The sequence below is a fragment of the Chlamydotis macqueenii genome, chromosome 7 (assembly GCF_036417535.1).
Source record: "Chlamydotis macqueenii isolate bChlMac1 chromosome 7, bChlMac1.mat, whole genome shotgun sequence".
NCBI lineage: Eukaryota > Metazoa > Chordata > Aves > Otidiformes > Otididae > Chlamydotis > Chlamydotis macqueenii.
In genome coordinates this window covers 29,756,869-29,782,632 of record NC_141562.1, presented here as the reverse complement: position 1 = coordinate 29,782,632, position 25,764 = coordinate 29,756,869, and the positions used below count along the sequence as shown (strand labels likewise).

The window sequence follows — 25,764 nt, the reverse complement described above, 5'->3', positions numbered from 1 at the left end:
CCTGATTAGCTACTAAGGTATGAGTTTTCCATGGATACAAAGAAATTCAACCACATGCTCAGTCCTTGAGTCTACTTTTGTCAGAGGCCACACACTGTCTACATTAACATTCCTAACTCTCCTGAATTTTTAATGTTCGAGTCCCATATGAAGATGATAATGTTGCTTTTGAAGAGCAAAGCAGACCACATTGTGCCACAGTTACAGTGTGCTGAACCACTTAATCTCTCTTAAGTGTGTTTTAAATGGGGAAAATAGCCTTTATAAAATGCAGTTACACTTTGTAAAACTGAGAACACAAGGGGGAAGATACTGTAGAAATGCAAAATAGCAACTGCATAAATCTGTCTAATGAGATAAGTGAAACTGCTATGGCAGGAAAAAGAGAATATTAACAAAGAGGAGATTTCAGCTGTTCTTTCTGCATTTTTAACCTTATTCACCATTTCTGAAAACTGGCAATCACTTAATATTGGTACCTGTGAGTTGCGTACATACAGTTTTATATGGTCAGCTTTGAGCACATTCATCCATCATCCACCTATTTAATCAGAGCTTAGAAAACTATTGAATTAAATTTAATGCATTTAGAGTACACAATACTTCAGTGTGCCTGTGTGCCTGTTCTTTTATGCCTGCAGGTTACTCCTGTAGTAATATGTAGCTCATTCCCAGCAGTTGTTGTCTGTGTATTGAACTCTTCTGTTGCGGGATTCTCTCATAAGTTTTACTTTTTAATGTTAGAGTCCAGAAGGCCATTGTAGATGAAGCTTCCGAACAAAGTGCTCCAGGTGGTTTTGCTCAGACGGATCCTAAAGCTGTCAACAAAGTGAAGAAAAAAGCTAGGAAAATTCTCCAGGAAATGGTAGCGAACGTGTCACCTGCTTTAATCAAGTAAGAAAAAGGGCTTATTGGTATTGTCAGTGGGTAGAAGAATGGCCAAGCGCTCTCTGTATTACACCAGCAGAGCTTGTAACAGATTATTCATAAATAATAAGTAATTATTCTAAAAAATAATACATTATTCATAGAAATCCCTTTTCTAATGTTAACTGATTAAATAGTAGTTATTCGTCATTTTCAAATGCAGCAGAGACTCTTTGCCTTTTTGAGGGATAGATCTTATGATAAGGTGCAATATAGACTTTTTTTTTTTTTCCTCTAGAAGCTAAGCTTGGTGCTAATGCTTAAACCAGTATTGTATCCTTTGTCGTTTTGGGCTGATAGGAGCAAGAGCAGGTAGCTGCAGCATCTTAGACTGTGAAGGATCTTTTTTTCCAGTAGCCTGTTGAATATCATAACCTGTAGTTATAAATATCTCAGAGTGTCTTATCTTAGATAAAATCTACTACTGTGGTATCTACCTTTACTACTGAGGTTGAATTTCTCTCTCGTGTTCCTAGTCCCCTTCACTGACTTTCGTGAGGCAAACCCTATATTAATTTCTCCCACAACACTAGATACACGCTATCACCTAACATGTCACCTCACTAGCTTAATTGCTAATTGATCGTAGGACCTCCATTAACTTGCTGCATGTCTAAAGGGGTCTCTGCCCTTTAAACAGCCTTCCCTGAGGTTGACACTAACGAGTTTTGTGTCATAATTGCAGGAGGCTGAAAAGTGTTTACTAAATGTGGCTTAGCTGATAGGCAAAAACTTGTTAAGCAGTTTGCTTTTATAGTAATTTTGTTAGAATATAAAGTAATCAGATTTTATGGCTTTGCTTTTAGTAATATAGAAGCAATATAAAAAGGAGGCAGCAATGAATGTAGCCCTTTGAGTTGTGTTTGTTTTTCCTTCAGGTTGACTGGCTGGGTGTTACTGAAGTTGTTTAACAGCTTTTTCTGGAATATTCAGATCCACAGAGGTCAAATGGAAATGGTCAAAGCAGCAACAGAGGTGAGGGATGGTGGGAAATAATCTAATAAAGACAGATTTCTGATCTAGTTTCTATAAATATTTACAGCACTTTCTCTTTTTAAGAGAGTTCTGCTAAGTCTGTGTGATATCAGATTGTAGATAGATCTGTCTCTTAATTTGGAATAAAAATCTTCACAAAATAAACTTTTCCTATTTGTTACTAGCAAGCTGTTTCCAGTCCTTTGGTATTTATTGAACTTGATCAAAATAACTCCTAAATTCTACCATAAGACTCAAAGGAATTGATTATTTTTGCAGGGTTTATCATAGACAGATGGATTAGATGAATTAAAAAAACCAAAAAAGTTTCCTAGTATTTTCTGTTATCTTTTGATTACAGTGTTTGGGAACCCCACTATTCATAGATCCTTGCTGATATCTAATAGAAAGAAATAGCAGTACTTTGGTGACACTGGTGGTTTGGCCACATCCCTTTAATTGTTTGATTGTTATGTCAATACTGTGAGTCTGAAGAAATTGGGTATATTAATAATTGTTTCCTTTAATACATACAACTAAAAATTACAGTCCATGAAAATTAAGAAGTACAGTTGACTAAAGTGTTCTTGTTGTCATAGCAGAGTGAAAACCAGAAGTAAACAAACTGAATGATGCTAACTGGAAAATACTATCAGTTCTGATAATGTGATGCTAGAAATCTCATTGATGGATTTTAGAAAAGGAGTAATATTCCACATTTCTTACCAACTGTCTTCTCTTTTTTTGCTTCTCTCCCCACCATAGATGAATTTGCCTCTTATCTTCTTGCCTGTTCACAAATCCCACATTGACTACCTGCTTCTTACATTCATTCTTTTCTGCCATAACATCAAAGCACCCTACATTGCTGCAGGGAACAATCTCAACATCCCCATCTTCAGGTAATAACCTCTTCTTATTTAAAAAAGACTGAGGTGGGGGGATCTTCAGGTGACATATTGTGCAATGTATCTGATGTCCAAGTGTAAGATAATCTGAATATTACTGGACCATCATGTAGAATGTCTTTGGTTCTTGTTACGTGCTCAGAGAGAGAGCATAACAAAATCCTTCTGAGAAATTCTGTCATAACCTAAGTAGGATGAGGAAGGATATTCCTTCCCTCTAAGAGTCTCAAAGTGGATAAGTGACTAGGGAAAAATAAGTATGTGAAAAAGTGTTGTGAATGCTCAGCTCGTCTTCATGAAGGTTAATGAGGTGGCTAATAGGTAGTGACAGTACTGAGTGAATAATACTTTGTGGAAAGCACTACAATTTGTTCCCTGTTTAAATTATATTCGCGGTAGCAGAAGAATGTGAGAAGGTCTTTTAGGTATTTTTTTTTTGCCAGTAAGACAGAATTTGGGGATAACCGATTTCTGAAAAGCCGTGGATATTGCAGGAAATGATGAGGAAAGAAGGGGGATACCTTTACTTAAGAGGGCGTTTTGCACCAGCAGGTGCTCGTCTGTGATGCTCCCAGTAAGAAAGGCATTCAGAATCTATAAAGTATCAATTGGAATGCTATTTATTAGACCTAGCAGTATAAAGAAGGAGAGACTAGCATAGGAATCTAACATCCCTTTAGATGCTGGGAATCCTGAGATGCTGAGGCCAGCATCCAGCAGGCCTCTGGTGTATGCACAGCACGCTGTGCAGACCTTGCCCACAGAGAGGGTTACCCTATTTTGGTCATTTGAGCTAGTATAGAATTTTCTTACAACAAAACAGCTCTATTCATCATTTCTTATGTCAAACAGAAAGGATCATCTCATGAGAACATCTTGCTGCGCTGTTAGATAAAGGCAAGGCTGTGCTGGTGGCGTAATTGCTGGTGCCAAGTGGGAGCTTCCCACAAGATCATTTGTTAAAATGAGTTGGCTGAGCTGATCCTGCAGCCAAGGGGTATGTGCAGCACAACACAGGCACGAAGGCCATGCCGTGTGTGCAGCACAGCTCAGACTTGGGCCAGATCAGGTTAACCGCTGTGCGGGTCACCAGCATCTCAATGCAAGCCTCCCGGCTGAGGTCACTGCAGAGGTGTAAGTGGTCTGTCAAGGGAGTGAAATGGAGCAAGACAGAGTAGAGAAGCCCGTTTCTTAAGTTAAATGGAGTAGTATTTGTGTGGTCCCATCATGTGCAAATAGTGTAATACATTTTAGTCGTTGAGAATTTCAGTAATTTCAGTTACTGTTGCATGCTAGGAATTTTGTACTGGATGTGTAGTAGCTTCCTGCAAAATAAAATTGATTAGTGTAATTCTTCTTTATTATGTAGCACATTGATCCGCAAGCTAGGAGGATTTTTCATTCGCCGAAAGTTAGATCAGAGTCCTGATGGTCGTAAGGACTTCCTTTACAGAGCTTTGCTCTATGTGGTATGTATTTCTTGTCTTTGTTTCTGTATCTATCATTTTGGTTGCGTGGCAAGTGGGAAAGTGAGTTCCATCAATCTCAGAATGTTTTTTACTGCTTTGAATTTGTCTTGGGTTTCATGTGGCAAAAACAGGACACATTTTTGTATCACGTCTTGAATGTCTGAAGTAAGATACTTGAATGCCTAGCACCTTTGAGGATGAGAAGATTTTTACCTTGAGTAATCTTTATTACATAAAGTGGAATTAATACTCTCTCAATTAATGTTAAACTTAAGCCTTGTTTCTCTGATTTGTGCTGGGGCGTATCTACACTGATTCTGTTATGTTGGATTTATGTTCTGTTTATGGTGGGTTGATGTAATCCTTTGGACCATTCAGTATAATAGCTGTATTTGCATCTTGTAAGATGGTATGTAGTCAGGAACCAGAAGAAACTTATGCAAGTTGGCTAGATCGACAGTTGCTAGAGATGCTGTTCTTGAACAAATGGCATTATACTGCGTGTATATTCATGCAAATTCAGGTGCAGTTTGATCTGGGTTTGTGTCAAGTATTAATGATTGCTTTTGGTTTTTTCACAAGTATTCACGCCAACTCATAATCTTCCAGTGTTTTTAAAATGAAATGGTTGCTGACAATATATTTAAAATGTGAATTTCCCAGTATAATTGGATATTTCTTTTTTCCTCTTTTCCAATCCTTTTGTATTCAGCATATAGAAGAATTGTTGAGACAGCAGCAGTTTTTAGAGATATTCTTGGAAGGCACACGGTCTCGAAGTGGAAAGACATCTGGAGCTAGAGCAGGTCTTTTGTCTGTGGTGGTGGATGCTCTCTTCTCAAATGCTACTCCTGACGTCCTAATTATACCTGTGGGAATCTCCTATGATCGCATAATTGAAGGTCACTATAACAGTGAACAGCTGGTAAGAGCAATTGAACAACTTGTTTTGCCTAGGGGATTTTCTGTTTATGTGCAGGAAAATGTGTTACATAGTTAAATTATGTGTTAGTAGTCCTCTGTCACATGTGCTTGGTGTTAGTGTTGAAGAGTGTAGAGCTATGAATCACAGAACCTCTCTGATACGGAATGCTGAGGTACAGGTGACATACTTCTAAATGCAAATTAATGACATAAGAAATAGTATGTTCATGTGGATATATATGGAAAACAATAGTTCTCTAGATTTACTTGAAGTTATAAGGTGTGTCAAAAGGCTCATCTTTGTTTTGTCTGCTGTTGCATGCATTTTAATTTTAAATATAACCTTTTAATTTCAAATTGGAAAAAACCCAGAACAACCACCCATGTTTTCCAGGGCAAGCCTAAGAAGAATGAAAGTCTTTGGAGTATAGCTAGAGGAGTCTTCAGAATGCTGCGGAAGAATTATGGGTGTGTCAGAGTAGATTTTGCACAACCATTTTCCTTAAAAGTAAGTTTAATATTTTGAAGATCCTTTTGAGTGTTTGACATTTTTGATGTTTCAGTAGTGGATGCATTTATTTTGTTTTTTTTTCTCTTTGTGGGTTGTCATTGCTAGCATTATCTGCTGAAGTCCATACCAGTGGGACAAAAGTATCCCTGTTTTGCTGAGGGCATGAGTCTTCAGACATGTTGCATTAAGCTGAAGTAGTCTCAGAGTTGATATCAAGGGTTGTGTTAGGTTTGAAATGGTGTAAGTATTCTCACTGGGGTTCTTTATATGTTTTGTTTTAAGAAACAATCTTGAAAATGATCATTGTGCCATGTTTAAGTTGTCGAGACATTTGAAGTTGAAGGAAACTGAACACAGTTCTCCAGTTTGAGTAACTGAGTGGTTTACACCGTCAGGGCATTTATCTCACTGGCTTTTTAAAACTGCAAAGCAAATTAGTAGCTATAAAAGTATCATGGATCATATATAATAAAAATCTGCATATTATTTGAATGTCATAGTTTATTATTAGTTTACAATTATTGTCTATATTAGTTCACCAAATACTGTTGTGTACTCAGGGGGTGAGATGGTGCAGGACTAGCTGCCTTCACTTTTAAAATTTTCTCTGATCTCTGTGCAGGATCTGCTCATACTATTTACCTGCATTTCACTAATCTGTTTTCTGCTACAGTATAGCTTATTTTTAGTGTAACTTTAATAAGATTAACTACTGTAGCAACAACCTACTACAACATTATTCACATTAATTAGGTGTTCTTCTTTCTGCCCTACTTCTCTCAGAAAAGCAGCAGGTTGGGGAGCTTTGAGGGTTCAATTACCACAGCATGAAATTATCGTGACCGTCTGTACTGCATTGTAATTAGCGTAGTAGGGAAAGATATTAATTCTATTAATTCACTTCCGAAGGAGAAGGCTTGGGTCACTTCCAGGCTATTTTTGGTAGGGAGTTAACAATTGTTCTTGGATCAGTATAAGGAAAAGAAGGTTATCTGCCCTCTTAATCTAGTGAAATGCTAATCACTCTATACCTCCCTAGCAGTCTCTGTCAGGTCTCACGTATATGTGTGTGCATTTTTTTACTCCAGAGATGTAAAAGCATGACATAGATGGTTTAAATATGCCTTAACCAAGATTTGCTGATGTGCAACTGTATTTTTAAACTGATTCAGGTTCTTCTAAAGGAGATATGAGCTTTGGGGGTTCGTTTTGGGCATCTACAGTTCTGTGAGCACAGGCTTAGAAGCAGAAGAGGGTGAGCTGGCTGTGAAAGTCTTTTAAGCAGCTTCCATGGGAGGGAACTGTTTTCCTGACCAGCAGGTTAAGTGGCTCTTTAGTTTCCCACATCAGTCTTTATAGAAACTGAAAGAACACAGTGTCCTGAGAAGAGAGTAATGTAAATGCTAACCTGTAAGGAGTCTAGCTTTTGAGAAATTTGGGATTCAAGAATTCCAAGCATGTGGTACCCTGCCTCCTTCCTGGCTGCTTTAGTTTGTGGCACTGTAAGGGGTCTTGCAACTGGAGCTTCTACACTGGTGTTTACCTATGGAGAAGTTCCCTATACTGATGTTTTAGGAAAGCAGGAGCAAGCAATAATTAGTCTCCGTGTTGGTTCGGAGAGGGTATTAGACTTTGCTCTCATTCATGTTAATGAAGGCAGCTCTCATTAATTTAATCATGGAGAAGCTATTCTCGAAGGAGTTGTTCCCAGCAGGGTGCTGACAGGGGCTATGTGTTGTTTTTATTGCAGTGTTCTTTATGAAGTACGGATTGCTTGCTGTGGATAGTTTGTCTTCTCGTAAAATAAAATAAAAAGTGAATAAAATTTTGCAAACTTTTAATTTCTGTCACCTTAAAACTGCTCTTTTAGTGTGAGGTATTTTTAATCACAGTTGCATTTTTGAATAATTGCCTTTTTCATGTAATAATATTATCAGTTGAATGCAAAAGTAAGATGGAAAAAGTACAAAAAATAACAAGTCTTCTCTTAACAGGAATATGTAAACAGCCAAAGCCAAAAACCTATGCCTGCTCCTCTTTCTTTGGAACAAGCTTTGTTACCAGCTATACTTCCGTCAAGGTAGAGATTTTTTGGATGCTGGGGAGAGGAAGGACAGATTGGGGGTTTTTTTGTTTGTTTGTCTTTTTAGTATTCTGCATTACATTCCAAGCAGCCCTTGAACTTGCCAAGGGTAATCTAATTATATGTAGAAAAACTGAAAACTTACACAATGGTAACTGTGCAATTTATTATGAGAATTGATTCTTTCTGGGAAGCTCTGTTTAAATAAGCTCGAGGAGGCTTTTTTTTTTTTCTTAATTTTAATGACCTCTGTTGGTTTAATTTTAAATTTTACGGAATAACTTAGGGGAAAAATGAAGGATATGTTTGCAAACCCCACAAACATTTCAAGTGGATTTTGGTGTAATTCCAAAGCAAACAGGACTTGTGAGTGAGTACTCCTTGCTCAAAGAGATGACTGTCGCTCAGAAATGCAAAGCTGTGCTCAAGGGCTAGATCTGCATTTGTTACACCGATACGTGTTTTAGTTGAGGTCTTAGCTTGACTTGTATAAATGTGTGTGGTCCTAGTAGAGACTAAGTCAGTCATTTATCTTTTAGAAAGTTGTAGGTCCATATAAAAGACTATTTCTAGTTTGTAAAGAGGCCGGGCTGGAAACTACCTTTTAGGCAGATGTGCCTAATCTACTGTTGTGTGTATTCACTGAATGGAAAAGAGCTGTGGGGTGCAAATGACGTAACAGCAAAATCAGGAATAGCGATAGGACGAGGTTGTGATTTTTCTTTTGGTAGTCTTATCTTGGATTGTTGTTTAGTGTGAAATAATCTAGAAAAGTTGTTAGATATTAAAATTTTTGGGGAGCTTGTTAACACATACCATTTTGTGCCCTTGCCAGACTGCATAGTGGTTTTGTGCGCTGTGGTTCAGTTAGTGTATTAAAAAAACCCAACAGTTTAGGTTTATTTTACACTTGGATCCAAATTTACATGTCATAATGTGGATTTTGACAACAGACTTCTTATTCTGTATTCAGACCTAATGATGCTGTGGATGAAGGTACAGAGGCCTCACTGCCCAACTCCAGGGATATCACCAGTGAGCCCTTCAGAAGAGAGCTGATATCCAACTTGGCTGAGCATATTTTATTCAGTAAGTGTTACAGTATCACTATCAGCTACCTGTTTTGTTTTGCTGATTGCATGAACTAACTTGCTGTTTGGTAATGTCATACTTGCCAATTCTCTCTGTTCAGGTGATCATTTTATGACTTAAAATGCTCTCTTGACCTTTCTGCATCCTTTACCTCCCTGCCTCTTCAAAGTTTAATAGAGTCCTTTTTGGATTTAGTACAAGCATTTTATTGTATTTGTTTTGGTAACTTTTATATTCCTTGGAGTAGTATGCTGAACTTGCTGTACTCTGAAGTGTATGATTCTCATATGGATACACTGATTTCTTACCACTTCATGTAAGAAATTATTGCAATGTCTTAATGGCGTTACTTAAGATAGTACTCATGTGAACTCATCTAAGCTGCATGGACTGCTGTTGCCAGGTTTTATAGATTATGTGGTGTATGCTTCAGTCTGTGACTTGTGGTATAGGAGATGCATACAAAATAGTGCTTATCTTAGTAAGCATGTGGGCTTTACTCAGGCTTTTTAGTTCAGGTTACTTTAGTTTGATTACTTTAATATTGTTACTATATAGACATAATACACTTTGTATTTCATTCAGAAGGCACAGTTGTGTGCCGATATAACTTTTTAAAAAAACCAAATAGTTACTCTTTCACTTGTAGCGGTGTTCTGAACTTCTCAGGTGCTTAATGAGTTTATCTTTTTTACCTCTAGCTGCTAACAAGTCCTGTGCTGTGATGTCTACCCACATTGTTGCATGTTTGCTGCTGTACAGGCACAGGCAGGTAAGGCTTCAGGGCTACTTAACTAGCCAAACATTACTTTGACCTTGTTAAAAAAAAAATAGCATGCATTTTACTATTGCGTAATACTAATAAAAGAAGAAAGATGCATTTAAATTAAAGTGGATTTCAGGTAGTCTAAATGCTTATGTTTTAATTAGTAGTGAGTGCTTGAAGATAAGCCATTATTCATGGGATGATAATAAATACTCATGTGGAAATAGATTTTTGTAACTCAGAGTGTAGTTACGCTTTTTAGAAAGAATACATTGTTTTGGTTCATTGTATTAAGATTGTTTTTTAGATCTTAAACACGTTTGCTATTGAATATGCTAGCAGCTCTTCTGTTAGTTTTCAAATGAGGTTTTGCTGTTCTTGGTACTGGACTATTATACCATGATGGCAAATGATACTGATGTTTAACTGAAGTCTTGTGCATGGGGCATGGAAGAAATTTTTTTTCTTTCTACAAATGTGTCTAGCATTTCTTCTGAAATTCCTTCTGCCTCTAATCTGAAATTTCTATTGCACACAAATCACAAACAAATGGAAAAATATTGGTCATATATGTAATCTTTCTGGTCAAGGATAGTATTAGTATTCCTGTCCATTCAGTCTTTCCAATTTCTTAAAATAATGAGATCAAAGAAGCATTTTACAATGTGATCTGAAGCCATCTTGACAAAAAGCAAGTAGAGGAAGTGCTTGAGGAAAAGCTCTTCCTCGGGTCCTCAGACAGTTGCAGAGAAGTTATGCTGATTACAGTATTCCCAAATAATTGATCATTCTTTTTATAGCATAGGTAGTGAAAGTATGATATCTCTAACATGTTCTTTAAGAATAACTCAGGTCTCTGTAGGTTGTGAAGTAAACCAAACAGCAAACAAAAATCTTGGATTCTCAAATAGCTGCATGGCCTTGAATTGTAATTGCATATAATTCAAAACCTGTGGACTATTTTAGCAATATCTCTGTGAAAACAAGGTTTTCTAATGCTACTATTGTGCTTTGGATTTTTTAAAACTAATGGCTTGTATATCTGTTTCCTGTGTCTATGGTTACGTAGTTCACAGATAAACTCCAGTGCAAAAAAAAATTGTTTCACTTTGTGATTTTTATTTGATTTCTAGGGAACTGATCTTTCCAGATTGGTAGAAGATTTCTTTTCCATGAAGGAGGAGGTCCTAGCCCGTGACTTTGACTTGGGATTTTCAGGGAACTCAGATGATGTTGTCATGCATGCCATCCACTTGTTGGGGAACTGTGTAAATATCACAAACACTAGCCGAAACAATGAGTTCTTCATCACTCCCAGCACGACGATCCCCGCTGTCTTTGAACTCAACTTCTACAGCAATGGAGTACTTCATGTATTCATTAAAGAGGCCATTATTGGTACGTGTTGGGGTTTACCAAGGAAAGACTTTCTTGTGACCCACGAAGTCTTAAGTATCTGCACAACCCCACAATCCTCCTTCCCTTCCTGCTTCAGACCATGTTTACCCAAACAAAAACTATTTTAAAGTAAATTTGTTTTTTGTTTACAGAATGTTCCTGCTCGTTTTTCTCATCATCCTTTATCTTTCTTGGAAGTATTTGTGTATTAGTCACTGCCATGGTCAAGGCGCTATCAGTTTTGAGCCAACATGGCAAAACCTGTGCTTTGGTTGTTAATATTTTCATGAGATTTTGTTTCAGTCTGACATTAATTGTACACAAATGGAATAGTGGTGAATTCTGTCTTTATTCTTCGGTTACATGTATAATGTTTGTCTGCTTTTAGAGCCTAGAAATAGAAGAAACAAAAGTTTTAAGTTTCTTTTGCTATAAAGCTCTTCAGAAAAATAAACTTTTCTTATGTTTGTTTCTGCTCTAGCCTGCAGTCTTCATGCAGTTCAGAGTAGGAGGTACAGAAATGGTACCAATGGTACTTCTCCCAGTTTGATTAGTCAAGAACATCTGGTCCGAAAAGCTGCCAGCCTGTGTTACTTGCTTTCTAATGAGTTTACTGTGTCTTTGGTAAGTAACTGCATTAATTGTCCGTGTTTTAAGTTATTATTCTGCTTGTAACTGCGCATGTTACTGTAAAATGAATTGATACTTTCTTGAAGTATTACTGTTCTGATATGTTCACTGTACACACAGTCTGACAGTAATGGGTATCAAGAGGTTTAATATAATTTGAGGAAAGGAGATACTGTTCCCATTTGCTTCAAGGAAATGTCTGAACATTTGAATAAATGTCATCCCATCAGAACAGTTCATCCAAAAGATATCTGGCCTAAGATAACATGTGAATTAACTTTCCAGACTCCTGTCGCAATCTTATTTCCTTCGCAGGGGATGACAATATCAGTCGATCCAGTTTTGGGGATAAGTACTCACTGCACACCTGCTGCTCATGCAGGTGTTGAAGTGGGTGATGCTGGGGTGAGCCTGCAGCATTTCTGCTGTGCTGGCTTTAGGCTTTTCCCGAGAAAGAAAAGCCGCTTACTCCATGTCTGTCAGCTTTCCGCAACTTGAGTTTGGGCTTTTTAATGCCTTCTAACAGATTTTATGTCACTTATGTCATTAGACCATCACAACTATATCTGTATTCTGCCCAAACTATTTAAATTTTTTTTTTTTTACTTAAACATATACAAGTCTTTGAGAGTATCCAGTTGGTATGAGTTTGCATAGATTATTGAAATTACGCTGGGAACTACAGCTCTAGATTCTAAAGATACTCTTAATTTGCATAGGAGTGCAATAGTCACAGTGTGCCACACCTGGTATTTAGTGTCAGTCTTAAACATGGCCTGACTTTGGTTTTTGTTTTGTTGCAAAACACTGAAGAGAGCTGGTGTTATCTCAGTTTTCAGACTCTCTGTGTACTTACTATTTGAAGTGCTAGATATTTTTTTTTCTTGTATGTTGAAGCTACTTAGAATTCTAGAGATTCTTGAATTACTTCTTAAATGCACATATATTTCTGACTTGTTTCTTTTTAAATGAAGGATAAGCCAAATTTAGTATTTTTGCCTGGGGCAGTAATGTAGCTCATATGGTGGGGTTCTTTAGTAATCATACCCTTCTGCTTTCAGAGTTAATAATTGACTCTTTTTTTTTAACTTAGAAAATATTACCTACATGATTATGAGCAATATGAAAGAGGTGTTTTTTTTTTTTTATTCAGAGCTTTAAAACATGTAAGGGAGTTTCTTAAAAGTGTACTTTCGTTTTAAATTCCACAGAAATAACTGATATGAGTCTCAATTATTTTAGTTTTATGATGATATTATTCCAGAACTGTTAACAAACTAAAATTTTGTTAGAGGCCAGGAGAATATTTAATGTGGTTTTCTACCAGTGTAGTAACGCATTTCTTAAAAAAACTTGGACAAATTTTAAATATCCTATTTCACTGTAATTTTTTTAACTTCTGCCAAGATAAACATAAGAGTAATGCATTGGGATTATGCTGGTAAAAAATTAATAACTTACTTAAAAGGAATAACACTACTGTATCTAAAACATTCATACTGAACATGGAGGGAACTGGTGTTTCTCTAATGGGTATTCAGGGTGTGATTTTTTTCAGTGCATTTCTTTTTATGTTGTGCAGCCTTGCCAGGTGATATATCAAGTTTGCCATGAATCTGTGGAAAGGCTGATACAATATGGCATTCTTCTGGTGGCTGAGGTAAGGTGGTAGAGATACTAAAGGAGCTTTGTTTCTTATACTTGACTTTAGCCGTAGGTAGTTTGTGCTGCTTAGTTGTGAGTCTTGTTCTAAATATATGCTGTTACTAAAAGCTTGTAACAACTTCACAAGTCCAGGACTGATACTACTTCATTCTTACACTTAGAAGCATCAGACATTTGGGTATAGTCATCCTGTGATGCCTCGTGAATGACTCTGTGTGTAATTGCATTGTTCCATTAAACCTACTAAGGAAGACACATATTTTATGCTGCCTTGTGAAATGGGGATTTATTTTATTATTGGAGTCCTTTCAAATTGTAGTATAGCTACATGCATGTTTACTTTCTACTTTAAAGGAGTCAGTAGTCCAGATCTTTTGTCATTTTTTGATTCCTTTGCATTGATCTCAAAATTCAGGTAAACCTCCTCTGCTAGCACAATTTGCAGTTTCATGGATGTGCTGGTGGTGCAGTCTGCCAGAGGAGTACAGTGTAAAGAAAACCTTGGGACCAGGGGGCAGCTGACTTGGTATACGTTTGCTTCCCAAACTTTTTTTTTTTTGCACAGCAAACAAACCTCGGTGCCCAAGAGGAAGCAACAAAATTTAAAGAGCATGTGGACAAGAGTTACATGGCTGGCTGTTTTCCTCTTGCAGCTCTCCAGTTTCAAAGGTGGCTGGGGCTGCTTCTGGTGTATTTGTTAATGGCCACTGCTTCACTCTAATCTTGATGCATACCTTTTGATACATCCTTCCATTCTTAATATATGTAACCATAGGTACTATTTACTTGATACACCTGGATATTAAACATTCTCCTCCTTTGCAGTTACTACTGCTTCCTTTATATCTGAAGTACTGACATGTTGTCATGCGTTAGACTGTAATCATTATTAGATAAATCAGAAAATGAATGCTACTCAGAGGATTAGGAAGAAACCTGTATGTTCCATGCCTGGGGACAAATGAGGAAAATGGGTGTGGACAGCACCTCTGTCTACTCAAGCATGAAACTTGTCTTGAGGGTTCTTCTATAAGTTTCCCGTTGCTGAGTCTGGTACTTTGCTGTTTATAGCTGGGATATAGGTAGCTATTAGGCAGTATATAAATATTTGTCTCTATTGTCTGATATCCACCACCAGTGCAACGTTTGGGTGCTTAAAAAGGAGGTATATCCAGTCAGTAGATTTCTTTAAACTTAGAAAACTTCTGTACCTGCTTACTTCTTTTAAAATATAAAAGATTTGCATAATCAGTGCAAACCCTATAAGCAACAGTTGTTTCATGACTTTGGACAGGTTGAAAATCTTAGTAGGGTTTTTACAACCTCTTCTCTAAGAAAAGTAGCTAGCTTCTGCCCCTTCTAATTATTTCAGTTTATTGCTGACATTAACACATTGATAAATTTCCCATTAAATTGAGTGTGATTGATCTTTGCTTTTAAAAAAATTATTTTCCTGTGATTCTATTGTCTACTTAAAAAACTAAGAAATATTCTTAACACATAGTGATCTCTTTGGTGTTTTTTAAAACTTATTTAGTGGCCTTTGCTTCATTCAAATAATAAAACATTTGATCAGGGTGTAAGATTAGAAGGATGTCATTCTGCATTTGCTGCAGAGGTTTTTTTCTTTGTCATGAATATTATGACAGTAATCACATCTATGAGGTGTCTGTTATCCATTAATCTAGTTTGATTCTCATTTCTAAATGGAATAACTGTCTTTTCTCAGTGACTTAGCACTGGTGACCTTTGAAAAAAATCTTTCTGTTCTACTACTTTGAGCAAAACAGATAGAGGTGAATGATTGACATTAAGGCTTCCCTTGTTTTTTCAAGGGTGTGTTTACTAACTCTAAAACTCATTTCTGAAGATGTGTTGTTGAAATTAAATGTTGCATCAGACATTGATCAGTCAGGTGGAGTATTTCTGTTGCATCTTAGTTACTGTGCACTTCAACTTCTGACATACCTGCATTTTGCACAACAGAACAAAATCGCTGTTTAAGTACATCTAGTATGTGCTTATTATGCTTATTGTCTCTGGCGGATTACCTGACTATGCCCTTGCAAGGGAATTTTACAGTATTTTACAACTTTAGAAGGCACTTTACTAATTCATGGTTTTCTGAAAATAGATGGTTTTAGTAAATAGATTAAAAGCAAACAGCGACTTTTTATTCCCTTCACAAATATTCAGGTTAAGAAATTCCACCAATGGTATTCTTGCTGTATTCATGTGCTCATCTCAAAAGCCTGAAGAAACATAGACTTACCTAAGACACTTACCTGCTAATAAGCATAAATCCATGTCTTGCTCCAAGAGCGGATTACTATGGGGCATTTGTAGGCTAAACTTGGAGGGTGCTTCTTAGGATGATTAGCAGAAGAGAGTTGCTGTGATGCAACAGGTGGAGGGATCTTCATGTCTCAACGTAATCAAGGTTTAAACCATTTGGGGCCTTTGTGATTAAAACTGGCTCATTCTGTTTCACCAATATCTCACGTGGGGACAAATACAGTAACAGCATCATTAGAGGCAGTAAGTTACCACTTCCAAATAGCAACTTGTGGCATTTTGCATTAGTTGAGATTTTTAGCTATTGTAATGTAACAACACAGAGTTTACTATTCTGTCTTCACGGCAACAGTAGTATGGAGGTTAGCAACATCCACATCCAGATAGCATCTCAACTTTTTATCCTAACACAACTGAGTTTTCTTGGCAACTGCTACTGCATGGCCTCTGGTAGGAAGATTCAGCAACACTTGCAAAGATTTTCACTTCTATGTGACAAGCAAACTAAAGAAAAACAATCTTTTTCATCAAATATCTCTTATCTCTGCTTATCTCAACCCTGTCTGTAATTGGGTCTCACCTGCTTTCATTAAATATTGATTAAGGAGTGAGCTGCTTAAGTCAGATGAGATTATAAAATAAACTTCTTGTTTCCCTGGATTTGATTTTTTTGCCTATCAATCACCTTGTCTTTCAAATTTAAGCAGGATGATCAGGAGGACGTTAGCCCCAGTCTTACAGAGCAACAGTGGGATAAAAAACTCCCTGAGCCATTATCTTGGAGAAGTGACGAGGAAGATGAAGACAGTGATTTTGGAGAAGAGCAGAGAGATTGCTACCTGAAGGTAATATTATCCTAAGGCTAATACCTTTGAAACCTGTTGCAAGAGAAACAAAGTACTTCACTAGTTCGGGAGTGGTAATGATAGTTTTCTTTTTTGCTGATTTGCATTGTTAGTCTGATGTATCTTGCTACAGTCAGTAAAACGCCTTTCTCAGTTTCCCATGGGGAAAACAGCTGAAGAAACATCAAATAACCTTATGGGGATGTGGAAGGGCAATAGTTAGAGTCAGGAAAACTGATAAAGGCTCAAGTGTCTAAGTGTTTTATTCTTTACTAACAGCATGCACTCTAAAAGGGACACATATGGCTGGTATTTATTTTCAGCCTGAATTTCACTTTACTTCATTCATGTTGATTTTAGTTGTTACTAGTTTTCTCACAGAGCTGACACAAGGGTATACTTGGAAATTTATGTCCTGATCCCTGATCTTTAGGGTATCTTGTTAACACTTGGAAACTTATGTCTGTCTTTGTGAGTGTATGGCAACCCTTCTGTTGGCTGCAGAACAGCATGATGTCTTTAATTTTATCTTAGAAAAAATAGTTATTAATATCCTGAAGGAGAAAGAAATCGCATTGATCTGTGATGTTCAGTGCCTGTTATGTCCCTCATGGTAAACTGCTTTTTTTGCTATGCTTTCATAATGTGCTGTGTTGTGCCCTCATACTCCTTTTTGTACTAAGAATTATCTGGGCTGCTGTTTCACTGTGTACTATGTTGCAGGTCGTTTCTTGTTTCCACTGCTCGCTGTCACTTAAGCTCTTGTTGCCCTTTCGTAGGTGAGCCAGTCTCAAGAGCACCAGGAGTACATCACTTTCCTGCAGAGGTTGTTGGGACCTTTACTGGAGGCATATAGCTCTGCTGTCATCTTCGTGCACAATTTTAGAGGTCCTGTTTCAGAGTCTGAATATCTTCAAAAGTTACACAGGCACTTAATAAGCAGGACGGAGAAGAATGTTGCTGTATATGGTATGTTAAACTGGTTTTGGAACTGAATTTGATTCATTCTCTTAGTCCTAGGACAGGGAAGCTCAAATTCAATTACAATTTGTTTTATCTCTGGGTTTCCTTTCTTGCAGCTGAGAGTGCTACGTACAGTCATGTGAAAAATGCAGTGAAAGTCTTTAAGGACATTGGCGTAAGTGTTTGGTGATCAAATTTGGAGACTGTTCAGTTTCATTTTAATAATGAGCACAATTTTGATACTTCATGGAACCTGTTCAGTGTCAATTTAAAATCTGTGAATGTGCAAATATATTGTGGATTTTGAGTATTTTGCTTTCCCCAAAGCTCAGGACTATTGAAGAGCACACATTGCAGAACAGGACACTTCTTGCCCTTGAGAAAACCTATCTAGATGAGGCCTAGGTGACTATGTGTTTTTGTTCTCAGCAAATGAAGTTTCTCTGCTCTACTCTGTCCTTATTGGACAGCAGTGACAACACGCTGAAAATGCACAATGACAATGACGATACACATGCTCTGTGCTTAGCTAAATCGAAGTTTGATGGACTACTTAAATCTTCAAAAAGTATTAGTTACTGAATTTTGGCTTAGCAGTGATTGATGCTCCAGCAGAACCATTGTAATAGACCTCCAGTGTCCACCATGAGGATACAGATCTTTAAAATAACACATCAGTTTTACACTTTATCACTGTAATTTCAAATTTTAAATTGCCTATGTAGATTTTGCAAATGAAGAGTTTCTTTCATCAGAATGACATGGCTTCCTGAATGCTGGATGAGATTTAGCACTGTAATTTTAAAAGCCTCAGCATTTAGACAATGTATTGCTAGATAAGAGTTTTCAAGTCTTTGTTAGCCTATAGGAAAGCCTATAGTAAAGGTATCTTGGGGTGAACTGAGAGATCTGTGAAGAAAGCACATATCAAATCCATCATTTTATTTCTAGTTTGTTCTAATGTTCGAAAAGTAGAACTAGATAGCATCTGCTGAGCATCTCTATTCAGAGCGTAACATCTGAATTCTTGTTTACAAAGTGCTTACACTTTCAATTCAGGTGCCTTTTGAGTGCAAGCTTTACCCTTCACTGTTAGGAGCTGGCTGTTTATCATATACTGTGCTTATTTCTCAGTTTCTCTTCTTCCATATCGCTTGAAGGGCTTCAACACTGAGTGAATTATAATGATATGTAAAGGCATTGCCATCTAAGCCTTCAAGAAAGGGAAAAAAAAAATCTTGTAAATGGGTCAAATTTAGTATAGACCACAAACTTTTAATCACAAAAGAAAGGATCCTTGAACATGGTGATACTTACGTGTATTCATGCTGTGCTTTAGGTTTTCAATCAGACGAAACAAAGAAGAGACACTGTTTTGGAGCTAAGCACTACGTTCCTACCTCAGCGCAACAGGCAAAAACTACTGGAATTCATCATGAGCTTCATGATATTATAGACCACATACAGCACCTTCGTCGAGGGACATGAACACAGGTTTTGAGACTGTGTCGAAGCCTGGGGACATTTACTAATTCTTCAAAGTGTAAGGTGCCACTGTCTGGGTAAGGCCTTCTCTGACTTGAACTACTGGAAGACAAGTGCCTTCTTACGTATGCATTTATGGGTTTCTTACAGTCCCAATCCTGTTGTAATACAGTGATACTCAGATGACACTTTGGATACAAGTAATTAAATATGTTGCAAAAAATAAGATAAATTATTAGAATTAGATTTAAAATGAAGAGTGAAGTTTTATCAGTATTATGTTTTAATTAAAGACTGTAACAGATGCACAAATGCACATATTTGTCATCTGTAGCTAACCCTGAGATCTTGAGTTTAGTGGCAACACAGCTTATGGCATAAGCAAATAACTTTCCTTCCAATTCATTTTTAAATAAATGGTTTCAAAATTTTACTTAGGCAGGATATGTATTTCATGGATAAAGCCATAGTTTTTCATATATGTTAACATAAATGCCAAAATTCTAAGGAGAATAACAGTTACAGACATCTGAGAATAATGATCATGTAGCAGATGATTGTGAGAAACATTGTTAGCAGGCACACCTTGCACTATTAGGGCTGTGTAGTGCAGTGGTAAATTGCACTAATCACTGCTGTCATGAAGAATGTGAGAGTAGCGTTCTTGTTTTTATTATGGCATCTGTCATTCAGCCAGATGAAAGTCAGGAGACAGTTGCCTGAATGTGAATATCTTGTAAAATCTTAGCTTATTATTTAATTGAAAAAAAAGCTATTAAGTTGGGTTGGTTTTTTATTAATAGAATGTCAGATTTTTTTTTTTTAAAGTGGAGTAAACACTTGATTTGATGAAATATTTTTTAATTTTGGCCCTAAAAATTTCAGCAATAACTTTTGCAATTGTTTGGAGACAAGCGTTCATATTGTATTCTGTTGCTGAGCAGATCTAAATTGGCACGAAGTAGTAACCTCTAGAAACACAGAAATATCAAACAATGTGCTTTTAACTCTGATCTAACCGACTTAGGAAAAAGAAAATTCACAGACAAAACTGAATGATGCGTAAGTTCTGTCCTATGAAACAGGACTCTGGTCTTGCGATTTGATTCTTTCGCATGGAGGTCTTGCACTGTAGATTTCATCTTCTCTTCATGTGAATGGAGATAAGATTGCAACCTGTAGTCCTGTATTTTAGTACAGCTGATCTAGCTGAAGCAATAACTTGGTGGTACGTGAAGCTGGTTTGCTGGTGAAATGTGTTTTTCCTCATTTAGATTGCTTTCTATATGAGGGAAAGCAGGCATTTCAATTACTGCAATGTTTTGCTTGATTCTCGTGTCCTGGCCTTGTGAACAGAAAGCCCCCAAACTTCATCATGTAGTTTCAGCTGCTTAACATAAATATGGAAAAGCATACTTGAATCCCAGCATTTGCACTGTTATGCCAGCACAAGACTGATGCACACAATTTGAGTTTGTGGCCAAGGAGCTTGCATTTGTACTGCACATTTGTCAACAAGAATATTTCTGTAAATTTTTTTATTAAATGCTATTAATATTTGAAACCTGCAGTTGATAGTTTATTAGCATTCTACTGTTAGCACTGTGAGACACGTGTTTTGTCACTAAACCAGGTGCTCTACAACACTTAAAGAATTTCTGAACCAAAGCTACATTAATACAGATAGAAACTGACCCTAGAGTTGCTTTTGTTCTTACGTACTTCTGCTGTCTCAGCAGGATAGTAACTGCATCGCACATAATTTGTTTTGTGAAGTCTACTAGCTATTTAGAAAACAGTTTCATCTCATACTAGCTATGTGCACTGTTCATTAACCCGGTGAATGCTCCATAGAACAGTTGTTGCTGATGGCTTCCATTTAATGTTAAAAAAGACTAGGTGCTTCTGAATAACAAGCTCTCGTAGTTTACTGCATTTCAGGAAATCTGAAGTGTACTAACAGCGAAGATTGTACATAAAAAAATATTTTAAAAAATGAAGCAATATGAAGCGAACAATACTTGAGTCATTTTATTAAGAATGTTCTACCAACTGATGTATTAGTTACTATAAAACCCAGGAGTACTGTGGTCCCTGGAGTGTTCTGGCTAGGTGTTGAAACTAAGATAACTTATGGCTTACGTAAAAAAAAAATAATTAAAAAATAAATCTGGTTAGTATAAATCAGTGAGTCGGTATGGTAATAATGCATGTGAATACACATCACTGAATACATTTAGTATGCAGAGGGAGGGGGCACCTCTAAAAATGGTTTGGTTTTGTATGAAAAAAACCTGCATGTGAGAAGTCAGTACTATGAATCATATGCCACTGGAAGCCTTTGCATTCCGCAGCAAGTGTGTATATATACACATATATATGCAAGCGTGTATGTTACAACACACGACAACTATGCTTTTCCCTGAAAATAAAGCACAGAATATAACATCATCAGACTGTAACAGTCAAAAACTAAAAACCAACACTTTTGCACTGTATTTACACCTTCAGTGTCTTCTGATTTTATGAATGTCTCATGTTTCCTTTGCTGATAGAATACCAGGTTGAGTTAATTTTGGTAAAGTTAACCAGTAAAGAAGTAAGGACTGGCCCTGAGTTACCACAAATGTATTTTAAGACTTTCCTCTTCCAAAGACTTACACAAGTCTCGTCATTCTTATGAGCATATTACTCAGGTGTGCAAGTCTTTTTGGGCCAGAGTCTTTCATTGTATGAGAAATTTAATCTTTCTATATGTATCCTATAGATCTCACATTTTAAAGTGATGGAAATGTAGAATTCCACTTCCCAGGCTGCCACAGCTGCCCAGGCCACCAGGGATCATAAACTTGTTAATACATTTACTTTTGTCTCATAATGACAATTATGCATTGCATAATTGCATTGCTTTCTCTTTGACAGTACAGGGCTTTAGTCACCTCTTTTATTAGGGAGCATATACACACACTTGCATTCAACTGACTGCATGCTCCACAGGGAAGTATCAAAGTCACCATGGAGAAGAAGGTTGAGCTGAGAGGTGATGAAAGATACTGTTGCTCGTGTGGTTCTGTGCTAATAAGCCTGATACTGCTTCCTTGAGAATGTTACCACGTTTTACCTGTTACGTGTAATGCCGTGTCTGTTGTTGAAGCACAGAGGTGTACTGGAGTCATTTTAATGAATTAAACTGTTTGCTAATATGACATTTAACAAGGTCTTGTAGTGTTTTTTGTTTGGTTGGTGTGGTTGTTTTTATTTTTTTAAATAACCTGCTAAGATAATTCATTTGATAACTGTTCCATGCAAGGTAGTTTCTGAAATCAAACCATGAAAAGCTTTTGTTATAGATATCTCTCTACCAGTGTATGTACTGCAGCAGAACCATTTAAAAAGCGGATGGAGGTGACATCCTGACTCAGGAGTTGCTGTCTGTTTTGTCATGACGTGGAGGTGCCATTTTGCTCTCTATTTCCCCAGCCCTGCAAAGCTCCTGTACGTGGATTCCTCTTTTAAAGGTGCTGAAAGTTTCTTTCACCTTACAGAGAGGAGTGGGCCATTCAGGAGCCTGGGACAGCTAATACTGCAGACCTGTCCCTTCTCGTGGCGATCTCAAGCTGACCTGGAGTGCAGTAAGCACCTGTCAGCAATTCAGACAGCATCTGGCAAATGTGAATCAATTGGAGTGGGGCTTTAATATAATAAAACCTGCATAGATGATCATTACTTAAATTGAGAAGGAGGGATGCTGTTTCACCCTTCAGGAAAAAAAAAAAAGTTGTAATCAACTGATTTTTTAAGAGGCCTCTAGCAATGTTCACATGCAAGCAAGGCTCGATTAATTGACAACTCTAGGCTGAGGCAGGAAACTAAAATTCAATTATTGTCAATAGCTTGAATGAAACCCAATTCTTATTGGTGATGACCTTACATGTTATTCTTTCTGTAAATGTCCTCCTATTTCTCAGTCTTTAAAAATCCCAAATGTCAGATAAAGCACTTACCTCCGGTTTTTGCTTAATTCAGTTTTCTTGTAATAAAAGCTTGTCAGGCTTATTTAGAAGGATCACTTGGTTGGAGCTCTCTGCTTTGTTCTTTCTTACGGTACACCAACTTTTCAGCAGCCTTGTATTTTCAAGGTAAGATCCACATTGATCTGAGTTGCTGCTTGAAACATTCTCTTTTCAGTCTTTTATAGATGCTTATTGATCTTTGCATTTGCTGGGGGAGAAGTGTTGTCCTTACTAATTCTTCTGTAAATTGGACCACCTGTAAATGTAATTGTCCAAAAAGTACCATAGTTGATGCTGCTGTCATTAGAATAAGGAACTTCCCGGCTTTTGGGAAGAAACTTATATGAAATGTTCATTGCTGCATGTTGTGCTGCAGTTCAGATCTGAGAGACAATAAACCCCAAAGAGACTTTTCAATTTCATCTCTCTCACGATTCTGCTAGCATCTGTTCTGAGTCTTATCTCTTCAGTATCTTCATTAGTGACCTGGGGAATGGAAGAGAGAGTTTGCTCTTTGGACTTCTTGATATCAAGATCTGGGAGAGCCAGGTAGTACACTAGAGGTTGTCGTGATCCCAATGGTGATGATACATATTTGGAAAGATCTGAAGTCAAAAAGAAGAATACAATTCAACCAGGGAAGTGCAAGGTATTGCAACTGAGAGAAGAAAAACTAAATGTGCAGGCACAGGAGAGGAAATAAACTGGCTCTGTAGCAATTCTTTGGAGAAAACTCCAATTTACTGGCAGATCACAAGCAAAACATGAGTCATAAGTGGCACGCTGTTATGAAAAGGGCAGACGTCGCGCAAAGATACCTTATGCCTGCACATGAATGACAAACACAGGGCAAAACTTTCCAGGCCATTCAGATTGATAAAATCTCAGGTGGAACACCATGTTTTGTTTGAGGACCTCTATTTGAAGGCTGATATGTGCAAGATGGAAGGAAAAAAAATGGCTTTTATTTTCTCCCTCCTCAACAAGAGAAGTGAGTACCCAGGTTGGATGAAAATAGTGAATTTAATCTTCAGTTGCAGGGAAAAGAATCAGGTTGGATACTGTGAAAGCTTTTTACTGTAAGCATGGAGAAGCACTGAAATAGATGGCCTGAGTGGGCTGATATTTCCCTTGTCCTGGGTATTGGCTCCCTGTCCCTGCCAGCTGTGCCATGCTGCGTGGTGGTGAGCAGAGTGGACGGGAGGTGAAGCTCTGCCTTCCAGGTTTGGGCACCTTTCCTAGGCAAAACAGAAATGGGTTTGTGCAGAAGCAGCTTGGTCAGGCTGCTTTGACTGGTAGTCTGGCTGGGTCTTCTGCCTCCTGAGATCAGGAGCAGCTCTAATATAAATTATACTTCTTGTTCCTACAGTCGTTCAGGAATAAAATATACAAGGCCTTTATTAAGGTTGTTCTGTAAAAATGTTTTTTTAGTGTCAAAAAGCACATGGAGTGTCAGCAGTGATCAGGGAAGGAATAGAGAAGAAACCGGACAACATCCCCGTGCTTCTGCGCTGCCTCTCGGGTGCTGTGTGAGCATTTTCATGGAGAGATGTGTGGGAGCCTCCTACCTCTGCCAATAGTAAAATCCCCAGAGACTGGAAAATGGGTGAGGAATCCTGCCTCTGGCATTTTCACCTTCCAGACTGTTCTTGGCAGACTACAATTACAAATTACAAATTAACCCTGTAATCTGTTAACCGATTACAGTTTAACTCTGACCCTGCTTTGGAGGTGCTGAAAGCCAAGTGGTATTTCCTGAGTTTTGGCTTTACCGCTGCCTTGACTATTGCGTTATCTCAGGAGTTCAGGCTCCAGTGATCGTATCTACCCAAAGAAAACATTGATAAATGCCACAGAATTGACAGTGGCACTATTTTAGCAGAATGCATTTTCTTTGGGAAACTTCCCAGGATCCCCCAAAAATACTTAGGCACCCTCTTTAAGTGAGCTCTGTACAGTGCCATGGCTGCTGTGTAATTGGTACCAAGGTGGTTTGTTAACAGCTGGTTGGAATGTCTCTATAAAACCAATGTCTCTCTTTTGATCTATTGTCCTCCTTCAGATGAGGCTAAGGAAGGGCTGATGGATTGGTTTTGTTTCCCAGTTAAGCATTTTGCATATCTGTGGAAAGTTTTACAGGCTCACCTTATGGCTGTATTAATATACGTGTTCTCCAAATTTAGCTGAAGCCTAATTTTAGCGGTGGTGCTAGGCATCTTTTTGAATCAGACTTCCTCTTGTCTCTGCAGGATGGAGAAGGCCAATTAAACTGCTCCCTGTCAGAAAGCTGTAAAAGCCTGTTTTCAGTGTTGATATTTCCTCTTCATTAAAGTTAGTTAGCATAATTCAGCACCTTTGCTTACAAATCTCTCCCTTTGTCTCTGACTGGCTGGCCATTTATAGCCTCCAGTTTCCCCAGTTTCTTCTTCCTGTGTGCTACAGGTTTAGACACTCATCATCCTCGCAACCATTCCTGTTCCCAGGTGCTTCTCATGATCCTTCTTAACAGCAGCTCTTTGGTTGGGTGACTCACCTTTCTCTTTCAAACAGAGCCCCAAGATATAAAATTAAGCTCATTTGAAAATCCAGACATGGTAATTAAAATTAATATTTTTTTATCTTTTTTTTTTTCTGTCAGAAAATCTTGTTTCTGTAAAAATCAATGTGTTAAAAAGCAGGTATGTTTCTGTGCTTCATTATTTTGGCAAGGTGTTTGTGAAAGAATTAAATCTGAAGAAAGACTTTACATTAAAGTAGTGGCTTTGTTCAGTTTGGGGTTTTGAAAGTGAAGGTAGAATAAGTTTTTTCTCAGAAA

The 25,764-nt window shown here is 37.5% G+C and overlaps 1 protein-coding gene across 3 annotated transcripts in view; it reads left to right on the top strand.

Moving 5' to 3' along the window:
• Positions 1–22,144, top strand: part of GPAM (glycerol-3-phosphate acyltransferase, mitochondrial) — a 33,295-nt gene extending 11,151 nt beyond the window's left edge. For 2 of the 3 annotated variants that reach the window (XM_086752470.1, XM_086752473.1), the window contains exons 6-21: positions 745–894; positions 1,806–1,902; positions 2,668–2,804; positions 4,180–4,279; positions 4,992–5,204; positions 5,598–5,711; positions 7,709–7,794; positions 8,771–8,886; positions 9,591–9,661; positions 10,789–11,053; positions 11,535–11,677; positions 13,266–13,343; positions 16,348–16,488; positions 17,268–17,457; positions 17,568–17,626; positions 18,791–22,144. In XM_086752470.1, coding sequence (XP_086608596.1) covers positions 745–894; positions 1,806–1,902; positions 2,668–2,804; positions 4,180–4,279; positions 4,992–5,204; positions 5,598–5,711; positions 7,709–7,794; positions 8,771–8,886; positions 9,591–9,661; positions 10,789–11,053; positions 11,535–11,677; positions 13,266–13,343; positions 16,348–16,488; positions 17,268–17,457; positions 17,568–17,626; positions 18,791–18,907 — 2,077 coding nt within the window. In that variant the 3' untranslated portion in view covers positions 18,908–22,144. The remainder of the gene's footprint in view (positions 1–744; positions 895–1,805; positions 1,903–2,667; positions 2,805–4,179; positions 4,280–4,991; positions 5,205–5,597; positions 5,712–7,708; positions 7,795–8,770; positions 8,887–9,590; positions 9,662–10,788; positions 11,054–11,534; positions 11,678–13,265; positions 13,344–16,347; positions 16,489–17,267; positions 17,458–17,567; positions 17,627–18,790) is intronic. The other variant, XM_086752471.1, reaches the window with a different exon arrangement.
• Positions 22,145–25,764: the final 3,620 nt, after the last annotated feature.